Source organism: Hemitrygon akajei, chromosome 14, assembly GCF_048418815.1.
Source record: "Hemitrygon akajei chromosome 14, sHemAka1.3, whole genome shotgun sequence".
NCBI classification, from domain to species: Eukaryota; Metazoa; Chordata; class Chondrichthyes; order Myliobatiformes; family Dasyatidae; genus Hemitrygon; species Hemitrygon akajei.
The window spans coordinates 46,557,843-46,572,007 of NC_133137.1; the positions used below are offsets into that span (position 1 = coordinate 46,557,843).

Here is a 14,165-nt window from a genome sequence, read left to right on the forward strand (position 1 = left end):
GTGAGCTAGGACTTTTCAATTTGGAGTGAGAGGATGAAAGGTGACTCAATAGAAGTGTATTCGATTAAAAGAGGCATAGATAGAATGGACAACAGAGACTTTTGTCCCAGGGCAGTGATGGCTAATATTAGGGTGCATTAATTTTAAGGTGATTGGAGGAAAATATTGGTGAAGGAGGGAATGCAGAGGTAGATCTTTCACACAGTGCAGTGGGTGCATGGTGATGGTAGAGGAAGATACATTAGGGACATTTATGTGATTCTTGGATAGATAGGTGGATAAAACAAATATGGAGGGTTACATGGGGGGGAAGGGTTAGATTGATCTTGGAGTAGGTTAAAAGGCTGACACAATATTGTGGGCCAAAGGAGCTGTACTGTTTTGTGTTCTCTACATCTGAAATATATTCCACTAATTTCAATCTGTAAATTCAGAGGCAGTCACTTTGTGTGATAGAGCTCAGATACGAGAACTCAATTTCTCTACAATCTTTTCCCTGACTTTGCCTCCTGTTATAACCCATCTTGCTTCGTACACCATCAGCGGTCTACCCTTCCTTCAGTACCACTTCTCATCCCTTAGTATTCCCTGCATGACCTTTGGGTTCATTTTGTAATGAAGCAACATAGGCCATTTAGCCAAAACTGGAGTCCTCACTTACAATGCAGTTATTGTGCCAAAATTAATTTCTGTTTCTCCAAAAGCAGCTTTTTACGCACCATAGTAATTCATGATAAATCCTTGGCCCTTCCCAAAAATCAAGCCAGCTGGATCGGAATGGAATCGGACGGTGAGATCGGAAGTGGTGGAGTAAACCTTCAACGGGGCATTGCTACCGACGAATTGACCGAGAATCCTCATGGTTAAGTCGTCTCCGTCGTAAAGGGATAATATGTCACTGTTGGTGAGGTTCAGGCTGTATAATGGGATGGAAAGAAAACAATAATTAATATTCCTCATTCTGTTAGATCAATTATTTATTTAGTGTTTTTTTAGAGATATCTTGGAACAGGCCCTCCTGGCCCAAAGAACTGCACCGCCCAGCGGGAACAGGCCCTTCCGGCCCAATAAACCACACCGCCCAGCGGGAACAGGCCCTTCCAGCCCAATAAACCACTCCGCCCAGCAGGAACAGGCCCTTCCAGCCCAATAAACCACACCACCCAGCGGGAACCAGTCCTCCCAGCCCATTAAATCACACCACCCAGTGGGAACAGGCCCTCCGAGCCCAATAAACCACACAGCCCAGCGGGAACAGGCGTTTCCAGCACAATAAATCACACTGGCCAGCAGTAACTGGCTCTTCTGGCCCAATAAATCTCACTGCCCAGCCTGGGAACAAGCCCTTCCGGTTTAATAAACCACACTGTACAGCAGGAACAAGACTTTCTGGCCCAACGTGCCACACCGGCCAGCAACTCGCCTATTAAACACTAGCCTAATTCAATTCAATCACAGGTCAATTTACAATGGCCAATTAATCTACCAACCAGAACATTTTTGGAATGTAGGAGGAAACCCATATGGTTCACAGGGAGAACATACCTTGAAGATTTCTTACAGATGGTGCCAGAACTGAACTCCAAACTCCACTGCAATATCATTGTATTAGCTGCTATGCTACCATGGCAACCCAGTAAATGATTTCCCTGAAATTGTTGCAGCTCACCAGGGTGTTGTCCTATGCCCAGACCTCAGGCCTTTTGCCCAGTGTAGCACATCCTAAGCTGCAGTTTGTATTTTGGTGTTGCCAAGACAGCAATATTGTATTACAAAATCTCCTAAAAGTGTAACTCTTGAGGGTGTAATATTAGTTTGATTATTGTTCCTAACACCAGCATACAGCATTTGTGAATTTAGCATAAGTTCTGAATGAATCATTTGGATAACCAGGGGTTTTTTGCTGGGGCTGAGATGACTAACAAGATGGGGCATAGTTTTAAGTTACTTGGAAGTAGGTTCAAGGGGTATGTCAGAGGTAAATTTTTCACATAGAGAGTGGTGGGTGCGTGGAGTGCTCTGCCAGTGAAGGTGGTAGAGGCGGATACAATAGGGCTTTTGAAGAGACTATGGATAAGTGCACGTAGCTTAGAAAAATAGAGGGCTGTGCTGTAGGGAAATTCTAGACAGTTTCTAGAGTAGGTTATATGGTCAGCACAACATTGTGGGCCGAAGGGCCTGCAGTGTGCTGTAGATTTCTGTTTCTATAAATCAGTTTATTGATAATTTAAAGAGCACACATTGGTATTGTAACAGATTCACACTAAGTAGAGAAATGCTGTTTGGAAGGAGCCCTTGTTGTCTTAGTATCTGTGTAGACGTAAGGCTAGTCTCATTGTACAGAAGCTGGGCAGACAGTAATAATATTAAAGCATCATGGCTAAAGGAGGAGGAATCTGATGGGAGGGGACAGAGGCTATGGAAGAAAGGGAAAGAGGAGGGGGATGAGAGGGAGGTAATGGGCAGGAGAGACAGAGAGAAGGGGTAAAAGGGGTAACCAAACCTATCAGATTCCTTCGTCTTCAGCCCTTTACCCCTTTAACTTATCCACTTATAGCTTCTTTCCTCATTCCCCCCCACCTGATCTCACCTATCACTTGTCAGCTTGTAATCGGTTCCCTTGTCTCCCCCCAACCCCTTCTGCTTCTGCTCCCTTCCCTTGCAGTCCTGATGAAGGTCTCGCCTGAATGTTGACTCTTTATTCCCCTTCATTGACGCTGCCTGACTTGCTGAGTCAGAAACATAGAAAACCTACAGTACAATACAGGCCCTTTGGCCCACAATGCTGTGCTGAACATGTCCTCACTTTAGCTGGAGTTCCTCCAGCATCCTGTGCATGTTGCTCGAGTCTTCCAGCAGCTGCAGAATCTCTTGTGTTTCTGAGTGCTGAGACACAGTGCTTTGCAAATAGGGAGCCTGGAATGGGAAGTTAGTGGGCCCAACACCAGGTTATATGAAAGCTGTTTGGGAAGATAAAACCATAAGATACAGGAGCAGAACTAGGCCATTTGGCCCATCATGTCTGCTCCACCATTTCATCATGGCTGATCCAACTTTCCTCTCAGCCCCAATCTCCTGCCTTCTCCCTGTAACCCTTCATGCCCCGACCAATCAAGAATCTATCAACCTCTGCCTTAATATACATGAAGACACTGCCTCCACAGCTTCCTGTGGTAACAAATTCCACAGATTCACCACTCTCTGGCTGGAGATCCCTGAGGCATAACAGCGAGGTTGGGAATCAGTGGGTGACAAGCCCAGGGATAGGGATGATAGCTAATCAGACATTTGTGGGTGTTGGGGTGGTTGGGCTGAGGAAGGATTAGCATTCAGCTGTTAGAGGTTTGTATTGATTTGGAGTGGTGAGTTGAGGCAGGTGAGGCCGTGTTCATGGGCCAGAGTCACAGAGTCAGCGGGGGGCGGGGGGGGGGTTGCCCGAGTGAGAACAAGACAAATACATTACTTAAAGCCTTAAGGTGGACCTTAGATGCTGCCTGGGACCTGTTGAAGAAATGTTGAGTCAGAAACATTGAGAAGGCAGATGTCTGTCAACAAGGCCATGTTAATCTCAACATTACACATGTGCAGGCAGAAATCCCAATGATCTAAAGCACAGGATAGCAAAAGGCTGCAGAGAGCTACAGACTCAGTCCTCCCCATCATAGGCACAACCTTCCCCACCATGGGCACAACCCTCTCCACCATTGAGGACATCTTCAAAAGATGGTGCCTTGGGGAGGAGGTATCTGTTATTAAGGACATTCACTTTCTGGAACTTGCCTACTTCCTGTAACTACCATCAAGAATGAGGTACAGGAGGCTGAAGACCCACACAAAATATTTTAGAAACCACATCTTCCTCACGAACATCAGATTTCTGAACAGTCCATGAATTCATGAACAGTACCTCGATATTCCTCTTTACGCTATTGATTTACTTTAGTTTTTATTGTAACTTAGTCATTTTTGTGCTGCAATATACTGCTACCACAAAACAAATTTCATGAGATACATCAGGACTGATGCATATGATGTACAGTATGTGTGTGAGTAGGCCAGTGTTGTAGTAGGAAAGTAAGGTTTTGGTTCATTGAGGCCTTCGTGAGGAGAGATGTAGGCCATGGGTAGATTATTATTAATTTCTTTCTTTCTCGTTGCATGTATAGGGCAGTGGGGCTGCCAGACAGGATACTAGAGCTCTCCTCTTGCAAGATGTCAAGGTCACTGGACATCTCCCTGACTTCCCACATCTTCCCAAATGATCTGGAGTACCTCTAGTTCCAGCTCTACTTCCTTAATGAGTTCTGTTAAAAACTGAAGCTGGATGCATTTCTTACTAACAGAACTCATTAAGGAAGTAGAGCTAGAACTAGAGGTACTCCAGATCATTTGGGTGGCTGAGGGATTGACGGACATAGAGTCTGAGAGTTTTTATCACATTGGCCTTCACAATCAATTTACTGAATACAGGAGCAGATGTTATGTTAAAATTTACAAATCATTGGTGAGGACTAACTTGGAGTATTGTGTCCAGTTTTGGTAACCTACCTAAAGGAAAGATGTAAATAATATTGAAAGAGTATAAGAACATTTACAAAGATGATGCCCGGACTTGAGGTCCTGAATTATAAGAAAAAGTTGAATAAGTTAGGACTTTATTCCTTAGAACATAGAAAATTTAGAGGAAACTTGATAAAGGTATTCAAAATTATGAGAGGTATAGATGGGGCAAATGTGGGCAGGCTTTTTCTTGAGGTTGGGTGAGATTAGAATCAGAGTTCAAGGGTTATGGGTGAAAGGTGAAATGTTTAAGGGGAACATGAGAAGGAACTTGTCACTCAGAGGGTTATGAGAGTGTGGAATGAGCTGCCAGCAGAAGTAGTGAATGCAGGATTGATTTCAACATTTAGTGAAATTTTGACAGGTACATGGAGGGAGAGGTATGGTGAACTATGGTCCAGGTGCAGGTGGATGGGACGAGGTAGATTAATATTTCAACACAGACTAGATGAGCCAAAGGGCTTGCTTTTATGCTGTAATGTTCTATGACTCTAATAAACCTGATACTGTTTCTGATCACTGGGTATGTTTGGGCTGTGTTAACTTTGAGGCTGATCAAAAGATCAAAAAGGAAAAAATATTGACTTTGGAACCAGTTCAAGGAAATCACTGATTTGTCCTGACATTTGTTTTTTTATTGAGTTAATTTAATGATACTCTGCATATTGTGGCTTTCTGTGGTCCAATTTCATGGCGATGAACAATGAGGCAAAATTTACAGTCTTCATCATGAGATAGGATCACAAGGAAAATACTGTAATCATAATTCCTTTCCTAAATACACTCAGACTAAAAATCAGGATAGAAATCTGAATTCCCACATTGCTTTAATTAATTTCAGCATCATTTCTCATCTCAGCCGACAAAGTTTCGGACTGTGTTAATATAATGGAATGCAGTGTTGATTGATAGGAGAGAGAACTTCTGTATTTGTCAGTTTTCTTATCAACACAGTTCTCTATCAAAGATGGCACTGTTGCTCAACAGATCATGCACAACTCCTTACAACATTGGATGTAAGAACAAAGTCAACGTAAGGAGCTCGTATGTTCTTCCCATGACTGTTAAATGGCTGTATTAAGGCCTGGTATGGGAACACCAATGCCTTTGAATGGAATATCCTACAAAAAATGAAGGATTTGCACCAGTACATGGGTAAAGCCCTCCCAACCGTAGAGCACATCTAACTGAAACTGTGAAACTGAAACCATGATCAGAGATCCCCACTGGCCAGGCAGTCTTCTCACTGCTCCCATCAGATAGAAGGTACAAGAGCCTCAGGACTCACACAACCAGGTTCAAGAACAGTTACTACCCCCTCAACCATCAGGCTCTTGAACAAAAGGGGGTAACTACACTCATTCTTTGCCTGGTGCTCCCACAACCGATGTCTTTTTAAGGACCCTTTAGCTTGTTACGCCATACTTGTTGCTTATTGCTATCTATCTATATTTGCATTTGCACAGGTTTTCGTTTTTTGATCAGAATCAGGTTTATTATCAGTGGCATGTGACGTGAAACTTGTTAACTTAGCAGCAGCAGCAGTTCAATGCAATACATAATCTAGCAGAGAGAGAAAAAATAATTAAAAAAAAACATAATAAATAAGTAAATCAATTATGTATATTGAATAGTTTTTTAAAAAATGTGCAAAAAACAGATACTGTATATTAAAAAAGTGAGGTGTCCAAGGGTTCAATGTCTATTTAGGAATTAGATGGCAGAGGGGAAGAATCTGTTCCTGAATCGCTGAGTGTGTGCCTTCAGACTTCTGTATCTCCTACCTGATGGTTAACAGTGAGAAAAAGGCATGCCCTGGGTGCTGGAGGTCCTTAATAATAGATGCTGCCTTTCTGAAACACTGCTCCCTAAAAATGTTGTGGGTACTTTGTAGGCTTGTGCCCAAGATGGAGCTGACTAAATTTACAACCTTCTGCAGCTTCTTTCGGTCCTGCGCAGTAACCCCTCCATACCAGACAGTGATGCAGCCTGTCAGAATGCTCTCCATGGTACAACTATCGAAATTTTTGGGTGTATTTGTTGACATGCCAAATGTCTTCAAACTCCTAATAAAGTGTAGCCATTGTCTTGCCTTCTTTATGACTACATCAATATGATGGGACCAGGTTAGATCCTCAGATTTTGACACCGAGTTGCTCACTCTCTCTACTTCTGATCCCTCTGAGGATTTGGTATGTGTTCCTTCATCTTACTTTTCCTAAAGTCCACAATCAACTCTTTTGTCTCATTGATGTTGAGTGCCAGGTTGTTGCTGCAGCACTATTCAACTAGTTAGCATATCTCACTCCTGTACACCCTCTCGTCATGACCTGAGATTCTACCAACAATGGTTGTATCATCAGCAAATTTGTAGATGGTATTTGAGCAATGGCTAGCCACAGCTCAAATGCATATACAGAGAGTAGAGCAGTGGGCTAAGCACACACCTGAGGTGCGCCAGTATTGATGGTCAGCGAAGAGGATATGTTATCACCAATCTGCACAGACTGTGGTCTTCCGGTTAGGAAGTCGAGGATCCAATTGCAGAGTGAGGTACGGAGGCCCAGGTTCTGCAACTTCTCAATCAGGGTTGTGGGAATGATGATATTAAATGCTGAGCTATAGTTGATGAACAGCATCCTGATGTAGGTGTTTGTGTTGTCTAGGTGATCTAAAGCTGTGTGGAGAGCCATTGAGATTGCTCCTGCCATTGACCTATTGTGGTGATAGGTAAATTACAATGGGTCCAGGTCCTTGCTGAAGCAGGAGTTCAGTCTAGTCCTAACCAACCTCTCAAAGCATTTCATCACCATTGATGTGAGTGCTACCAGGTGATAGTCATTAAGGCAGCCCATATTATTCTTCTTTGGCACTGGTGTAATGGTTGCCTTTTTGAAGCAAGTGGGAACTTCTGCCCTGTAGCAGTGAGTGGTTGAAAATGTCCTTGAATACTCCTGCTAGTTGGTTGGCACGTTTTCAGAGCCTTACCAGGTACTCCATCGGGACCTTCCACCTTTGAGGGTGCAAAGACAGCCTAACATCGGCCTCTGAGATGGAGATCACAGGGTCATCAGGTGCAGCAGGGATCTTCACAGCTGTAGTTGTGTTCTCCCTTTCAAAGCATGCATAGAAGGTGTTGAGCTTATCTGGTAGTGAAGCATCGCTGCCATTCATACTATTAGGTTTTGCTTTGTAGGAATTAATGTCTTGCAGACCCTGCCAGAGTTGCTGTGCATCTGGTATCACCTCCAACCTTGTTCAAAATTGTCCTTTCACACTTGAAATAGCCCTCTGCAAATCATAGCTGGTTTTCTGGTACAGGCCTGGGTTGCCAGACTTGAATGTCACAGATCTAGCCTTCAGCAGATGACGTACTTCCTGGTTCATCAACGTCTTTTGGTTTGGGAATGTACAGTAAGTCTTTGTAGCTGCACACTCATCTACACAGGTTTTAATGAAGTCGGTAACAACTGCATCATACTCATCCAGCTTCGAAGATGAATCCCTGAATACAGTCCAGTCTATTGATTCAAAGCAGTCCTGTAAGTGCTCCTGTGCCTCCCTGGTTCATACTTCCGTGGTCCTCACTGCTGGTGCTGGTGCTGGTCCTCACTTCAGTCTCTGCCTATACTCAGGGAGTAAAGTACAGCCAGGTGTTCAGACTTCTGGAAGTGAGGGCGTGGAATAGCACGGTAGGCATTCTTCATGGGGTGTAACAATGGTCCAGTGTGTTGTTTCCTCTGGTATTGCAAGTAATCTGTGGATGGTAATTGCTTAGTGATTTTTTCACACTGGCCTTGTTAAAATTGCCCAAAATGATGGTGAAGACGTTAGGGTGCGCTGTTTCATGCATGTTGATCCCATTACTCAGATCATTTAAAGCCTGATTGGCATTGGCCTGAGGTGGAATGTATACTGCTACCAGAATGACCCTGAGAACTCCCGTGGTAGGTAAAAAGGACAACACTTTACTACAAGATATTCCAGGTCTGGTGAGCAGAATTGGGACAGCACTGATATATTTGTTCACCCGTCAATCCCATCAATCTGAATCGCTGCATCTGGTACAGAAGGGGTTAACCAGGATTCTGTGAAACAAAGGATACATGTGGTCCTAATGTCCCTCTGATTCAGCACCCTGGCTCTGAAATCATCGATTTCATTCATCAGAGGCTGCACATTCGCCAGCAAGATAGTCAGTATTGGAAGTTTAAAACCCTGTTTCCTTAAATGCACTAGTAATTCTGATCTTCACCCATGCTTCCACCAAGGTGTCCTCCAAGGGCACTTCCAACCACAATCAGTGTTGTTTCCGTCGGTTTTAAGTAGCCATAGTTTGTTTAAATGCATTAAGACATCTTTGTTGACTGTACTGACCTTGGAAGCAGTTGTGCTTTTTAGCTGTAAGAGGCTGAAAAGGGAATATTTAATTGTATCCATTGAGATTACTGCTGCTACTCAAGTCGCACCTAGGTGCCCCGGCTCCTGTTTATAGTTACTGCTCTATAGATTTGCTAAGTATGCCTGCAGAAAAAAGAATCTCAGGCTTGTATGTGGTGACATGTACGTACACTGATAATAAATTTTACTTTGAACTTTGACTCTCACACTCCAGTACCCTTCGCTCTGGGTCTCGCGCCCCAGTACCCTTCGCTCTGGGTCTCGCGCCCCAGTACCCTTCGCTCTGGGTCTCGCGCCCCAGTACCCTTCACTCTGGGTCTCTAACACTTTGGCTCTTTATTAAGAATTTATTTCTTTATTTCTGCTTACCATTTGGTCGTGTTCTAAGGTATTTATCTTCAAGGACAAGCACCTTTTCTCACCAAGCTGGAGTAAAATTTCATTGAATTGTCTCTTGCTTGTTTCCTGAGCTTTAATTCTGTTCCTCATTCTTTCCAAATGCTCACATGGAAGAACAATTTCCCTGCTACTCGCCCTGAAGTTATTACCTGTCGGTTTGAATGCATGTGATCCACTTCTGATCTCAGAGGATATCATGGTAGCCAGTGGTTAGTGTGACACTGTTACAGCTTGAGGCATTCCAGTGCTTGTGGTTCAATTCTGACCATAAGATATAGGAGCAGAATTAGGCCATTCAGCCCATTGAGTCTGTTCTGCTGTTCTATCATGGCTGATTTCGGATCCCACTCAGCTCCAGACACCTGCCTTCTCACCATAACCTTTGATGCCCTGACTGATCAGGAAACTATCAACTTCCACCTTAAATATACCCATGGACTTGGCCTCCACTGCAGTCTGTGGCAGAGCATTCCACAGACTCACTACTCTCTGGCTAAAAAAAAAAATCTCCTTACCTCTGTCCTGAAAGGTCACCACTCAATTTTGAGGCTGTGCCCTCTAGTTCTGAATACCCCCACCAGAGGAAACATCCTCTCCACATCCACCCTATCTCGTCCTTTCAACATTCGGTAGGTTTCAATGAGATACCCACGCATTCTTCTAGATTCCAGTGAGTATATAGCACCTCTGATGTTTGAACCTTCTCCTCATTTAGATGATAGTCTGCACTTTTGTTCCTGTTAACAAAATGTATTATCATACATTTCCCAACATTATTCCATCTGCCACTTTTTTGCCCATTCTTCCAATTTGTCTTGCTGCAATTGCATTGCTTCCTCAGCACTACCTACGTCTCCATCTATCTTTGTATCATCCGCAAACTTTGCCACAAACCCATCAGTTCCATTATCTAAATCATTTTCAATTTGAAAAGCAGTAGTTACAATACTGACCCCTGAAGAACACTACTAGTCATTGGCAGCCGACCAGAAAAGGCCCCCTTTATTCCCACTCGTTGCATCCTGCCTGTCAGCCACTTCTCTATCCATGCCAGTATCTTTCCTTTAACGCCATAGGATTTTATCTTGTTAAGCAGCCTCAAGTGCAGCACCTTATCAAATGCCTTCTGAAAATCCAAGTAAATGACATCCACTGCAGGGACACTGACCTTCGATCCACTCATCTCCAGAGCCCCGAGATCCTAGGCAAGCTGAACTCTTAGGCTGAGCCCTTGGCATGCCACTTGTGAAAGCCCGAGAGTGGGTCCCATAGTAAGCCACAGGAATTCAACACCATCATAATCATCCCTTTGCAGTAACACTGCTCCTGCAGCTTCATCACTGGCATCCACAGCTATGGAAAATGGCTTTGTGAAGTCAGCTGACCTGAGCACAGGTTGGTGACATAAGATGGCCTTCAATTGATCAAATACCTCCTGACAAGGCTCCGTCCAAACAAATTTTTCACCCTTCTACGGGAGGTTAGTCAATGGGAGAGCAACATCAGCAAAGTTCTTACAGAAGTTGCGGTAATATCTGACCATTCCCAGGAATCTTCTAAGAGCCTTTCTACCGGTTGGAATGGGAACCTCAGAAATTGCCTGAAATTTTGCCTGAACAGGAGCCAACCTGCCTTGACCTACATAACCAAGATAGGTCACAGTGGCATGGCCAAATTCACTCTTAGCTAAGTTAACAGTAAGGTTGGCCTTTGAGAGCCTGTCAAACAGCTTCTCCACTGCAGAGATATGGGTTTCCCATGTGTCATTTCCTGTGATTAAATGATCAAAATATGCATCTGTGTGTTTTAATCCTTAATTTACAGAATTACTCATTCTCTGGAATGTTCCTGGAGCATTTTTCATTCTGAATGGCAAAACATTGTACTCATACAACCCAGAAGGGTTTATAAATGCAGAAATTTTTCTATCTCTATCTGTTAATGGAATACCCTTTTAACAGATTGATCTTTGTAAGAAACTAAACCTTTTCAACCTAGTCTACACAGTCATCCACTCTGGGGATGGGATAAGCATCTGTTTTTGTTATAGCACTCACCTTCCTGCAATCAGTGCAAAACCTGATACTACCATCTGGTTTAGGTACACAAGGTGAACTCCAATCTGAAGCAGAATGCTTAATGTTACGTACCTGTGACACGTGACAGTGGTGTACTTGTCACGTGACAGGTGTTGAAGCTATACTGGACTTGAGGTAATGGTCTTGTGATGGTGGAGTGATGTCATTTTCCCACCAGTAGAGATCATGTGACAGTTTTTTTTAACAGGGTATAAAAGGAGGAGCCCTCCCTGTGAGGAGGGGCAGTTCGTGGCTGGATTTGCCATGTTGACTTCATGCCACTGCGTGCTTTAATGTTATGACGCAGCTTAGTTGGAAGATGAAGTTTTATTTAATGCCTAAAGTTTAAAAGGTCATTGCCAGCAGCTTCTGTATAATACTGCTAGTTGAGAATCAGTGGAGAGTGAAGATCGGAGTTCGGGAGTTAAAAGATCGAGGAGAATCGATTTCGACGGTGAAGCAGGTTCGACCTTGTTTGATTCCTATTCGGAAGGAATTCATTGACTGTTCTCATGTTAATCCCTGTGAAATAGCAGAAAGGATTGGGAACAGTTCTGTAAAGGAAAGGTCAGTGCCTTTAAGCCGTTTCATTTGTCCATCTACGTAAATTCTACGTGGGAAAAGTTCGATTTTGGGAACCGAAGCAACACGACGTGAAAGAGAATTTAAATCGTCTTAAAAAGTCTCTCCCTTAAATGGACTGTGAGCATTTTGAACTTTTGCAATACTACTTTGAAGAACTGTTTTTGCAACATCGCTTTAAGAACTGTTTAAGCTTCATTGCTTCAAGAACTGTTTAAGCTGCTGCACAGCAGCTGATTTTCGGTTACGTTAGTGATTTGTTTACTTTTGGGGGGTTTGTTTTCAGTGTTTAATAAACGTGTTATTTGTTATAAAAACCCCTGCCTAACTCATATATCTATTGTTGCTGAATCCGTAACATTAATAATACCATTTTCCAACATATACTCAATTTCTTGTTTAGCAAGTTCACATTTTTCAATATTCATGCAATATGGATGCTGCTTTATGGACTTAGCATTTCCGACATCTACATCATGTGAGGCGACCATGGTTCTTTTTGGGACAGCAGGGAACAAATCCCTAAATTTAATGATCAACTGCTTCATCTGCTGCCACTGCTGTGGCTGTAAATGAGCCAATTTCTTATTAAGGTTTTCCAAAACAGTTGAATTTGTCAGTCTAGTTGAAATAATGTTTGGTTTAAAATAAACCTCAGGTGAATCAGCTACTCCGTTCCCAGCAAGGTCAGACTCATTGTTACTGACAACAATGGTCACAATTGCTGTTTGCTTTTCAAAATATGGTTTTGACATGTTTATGTAACAGAGCTGTGTTGATCTTTGTTGATCCAGTATTTTGACTACATAATCCACATCATTAACTTTAGACACAATCTCAAAAGGACCATAGCTTGTAGTGGATTTGTCTGCATTGGAAACAAAACAACCACTTTATCACCCACCTGGAATGATCTCATTCTAGCTTGTTTATCATACCAACTCTTCATTCTGTTCTGAGCAAATTGTAAATTTTCCCTTGCTAAACTGCAGGCTTTTTGCAATCTGTTCTTGAATTTTAGAACATAGTCTATTAAACTAATATGCATATCATTGTTACGCCACTGTCCCTTTAATAATGCCAAAGGTCCTCAGACAAAGGGGCTTAAGCCTAGGGACACTTGTACTGACTCCCTTACTGCAAATAAAAGCAAGTGAACTCCCTCATCCCAATCCTTCTCATTTTCAATACAGTATGTCTTAATCATGGTTTTGAGGGTAGAATGAAATCTCTAAGACCCCTTGTGATTCTGGATGGTACGCAGATGACATAATCTGTTTGGCGCCCAGCTCATAAACTACTCGCTGAAATAATCCTGACATAAAATTACTTCCTTGATCAGATTGAATTTCTTTAGGCAAACCAAATAAAGTGAAAAATTTCATGAGAGCCTTTGACACAGTTTTAGCCTTTATATTCCTGAGAGGTATGGCTTCTGGAAATCTAGATGTGGTACACATGATGGTTAGTAAATACTAATAGTTAGCCAACACAATCTACAATAACTTTAGAAAAGGGTTCATCAAATAAAGGAATAGGCTGCAGTGGGGCCACAGGGGTGACTTGATTAGGTTTACCCACAACCTGACAAGTGTGACAAGTTCTGCAAAATGTCGCAACAACTTTCCTCAAACCAGGCCAGAAGAGTTGTTTCAAAATATTATTCACAGTTTTATTCACACCTAGATGATGTTGTTGTTGTTCGTCCTTCGGATTCGAAGACGACCACGACTTCTGTCAGGTGGAGGGTTTGTGACTGTGAGGTGACTGGTGAGGCCAATCTGGGCCCTGAAAACTTGCCCACATGTGGGACACATGAGGGTAGGTGCTGCAGTGGAAGTGGAGGTACCTCGAGCCTTGCGTGCGGCGCGTTTCCTCTGAGCCTCTGTGGTGCGTCTGATTTCTGCTGCATACGCTCCTTTAGTGGTCCTGCTCCACCAGGTTGGGCAGTCCAGAGCAAGCGATTCCCAGCTACTGGGATTGATGTTGAGGTCATTGAGGGACACTTTGAGGCAGTCTTTGAAACGTTTCTTCTGCCCTCCAACTGAGCGCTTGCCCTGGCTCAGCTCTCCATACAGCAGCTGTTTTGGTAGTCGACTGTCAGACATCCTGACGACATGGCCAGCCCATCTGGCTTGGGCTTTC

At 43.2% G+C, this 14,165-nt stretch overlaps 1 protein-coding gene across 1 annotated transcript in view; it reads right to left on the bottom strand.

Annotated features, from left to right (window-relative positions):
• sez6l (seizure related 6 homolog (mouse)-like) overlaps positions 1-14,165 on the bottom strand; it is a 762,782-nt gene that overhangs the window by 156,946 nt on the left and 591,671 nt on the right. Inside the window, exon 11 of the mRNA XM_073065299.1 lies at positions 720-916. Coding sequence (XP_072921400.1) covers positions 720-916 — 197 coding nt within the window. The remainder of the gene's footprint in view (positions 1-719; positions 917-14,165) is intronic.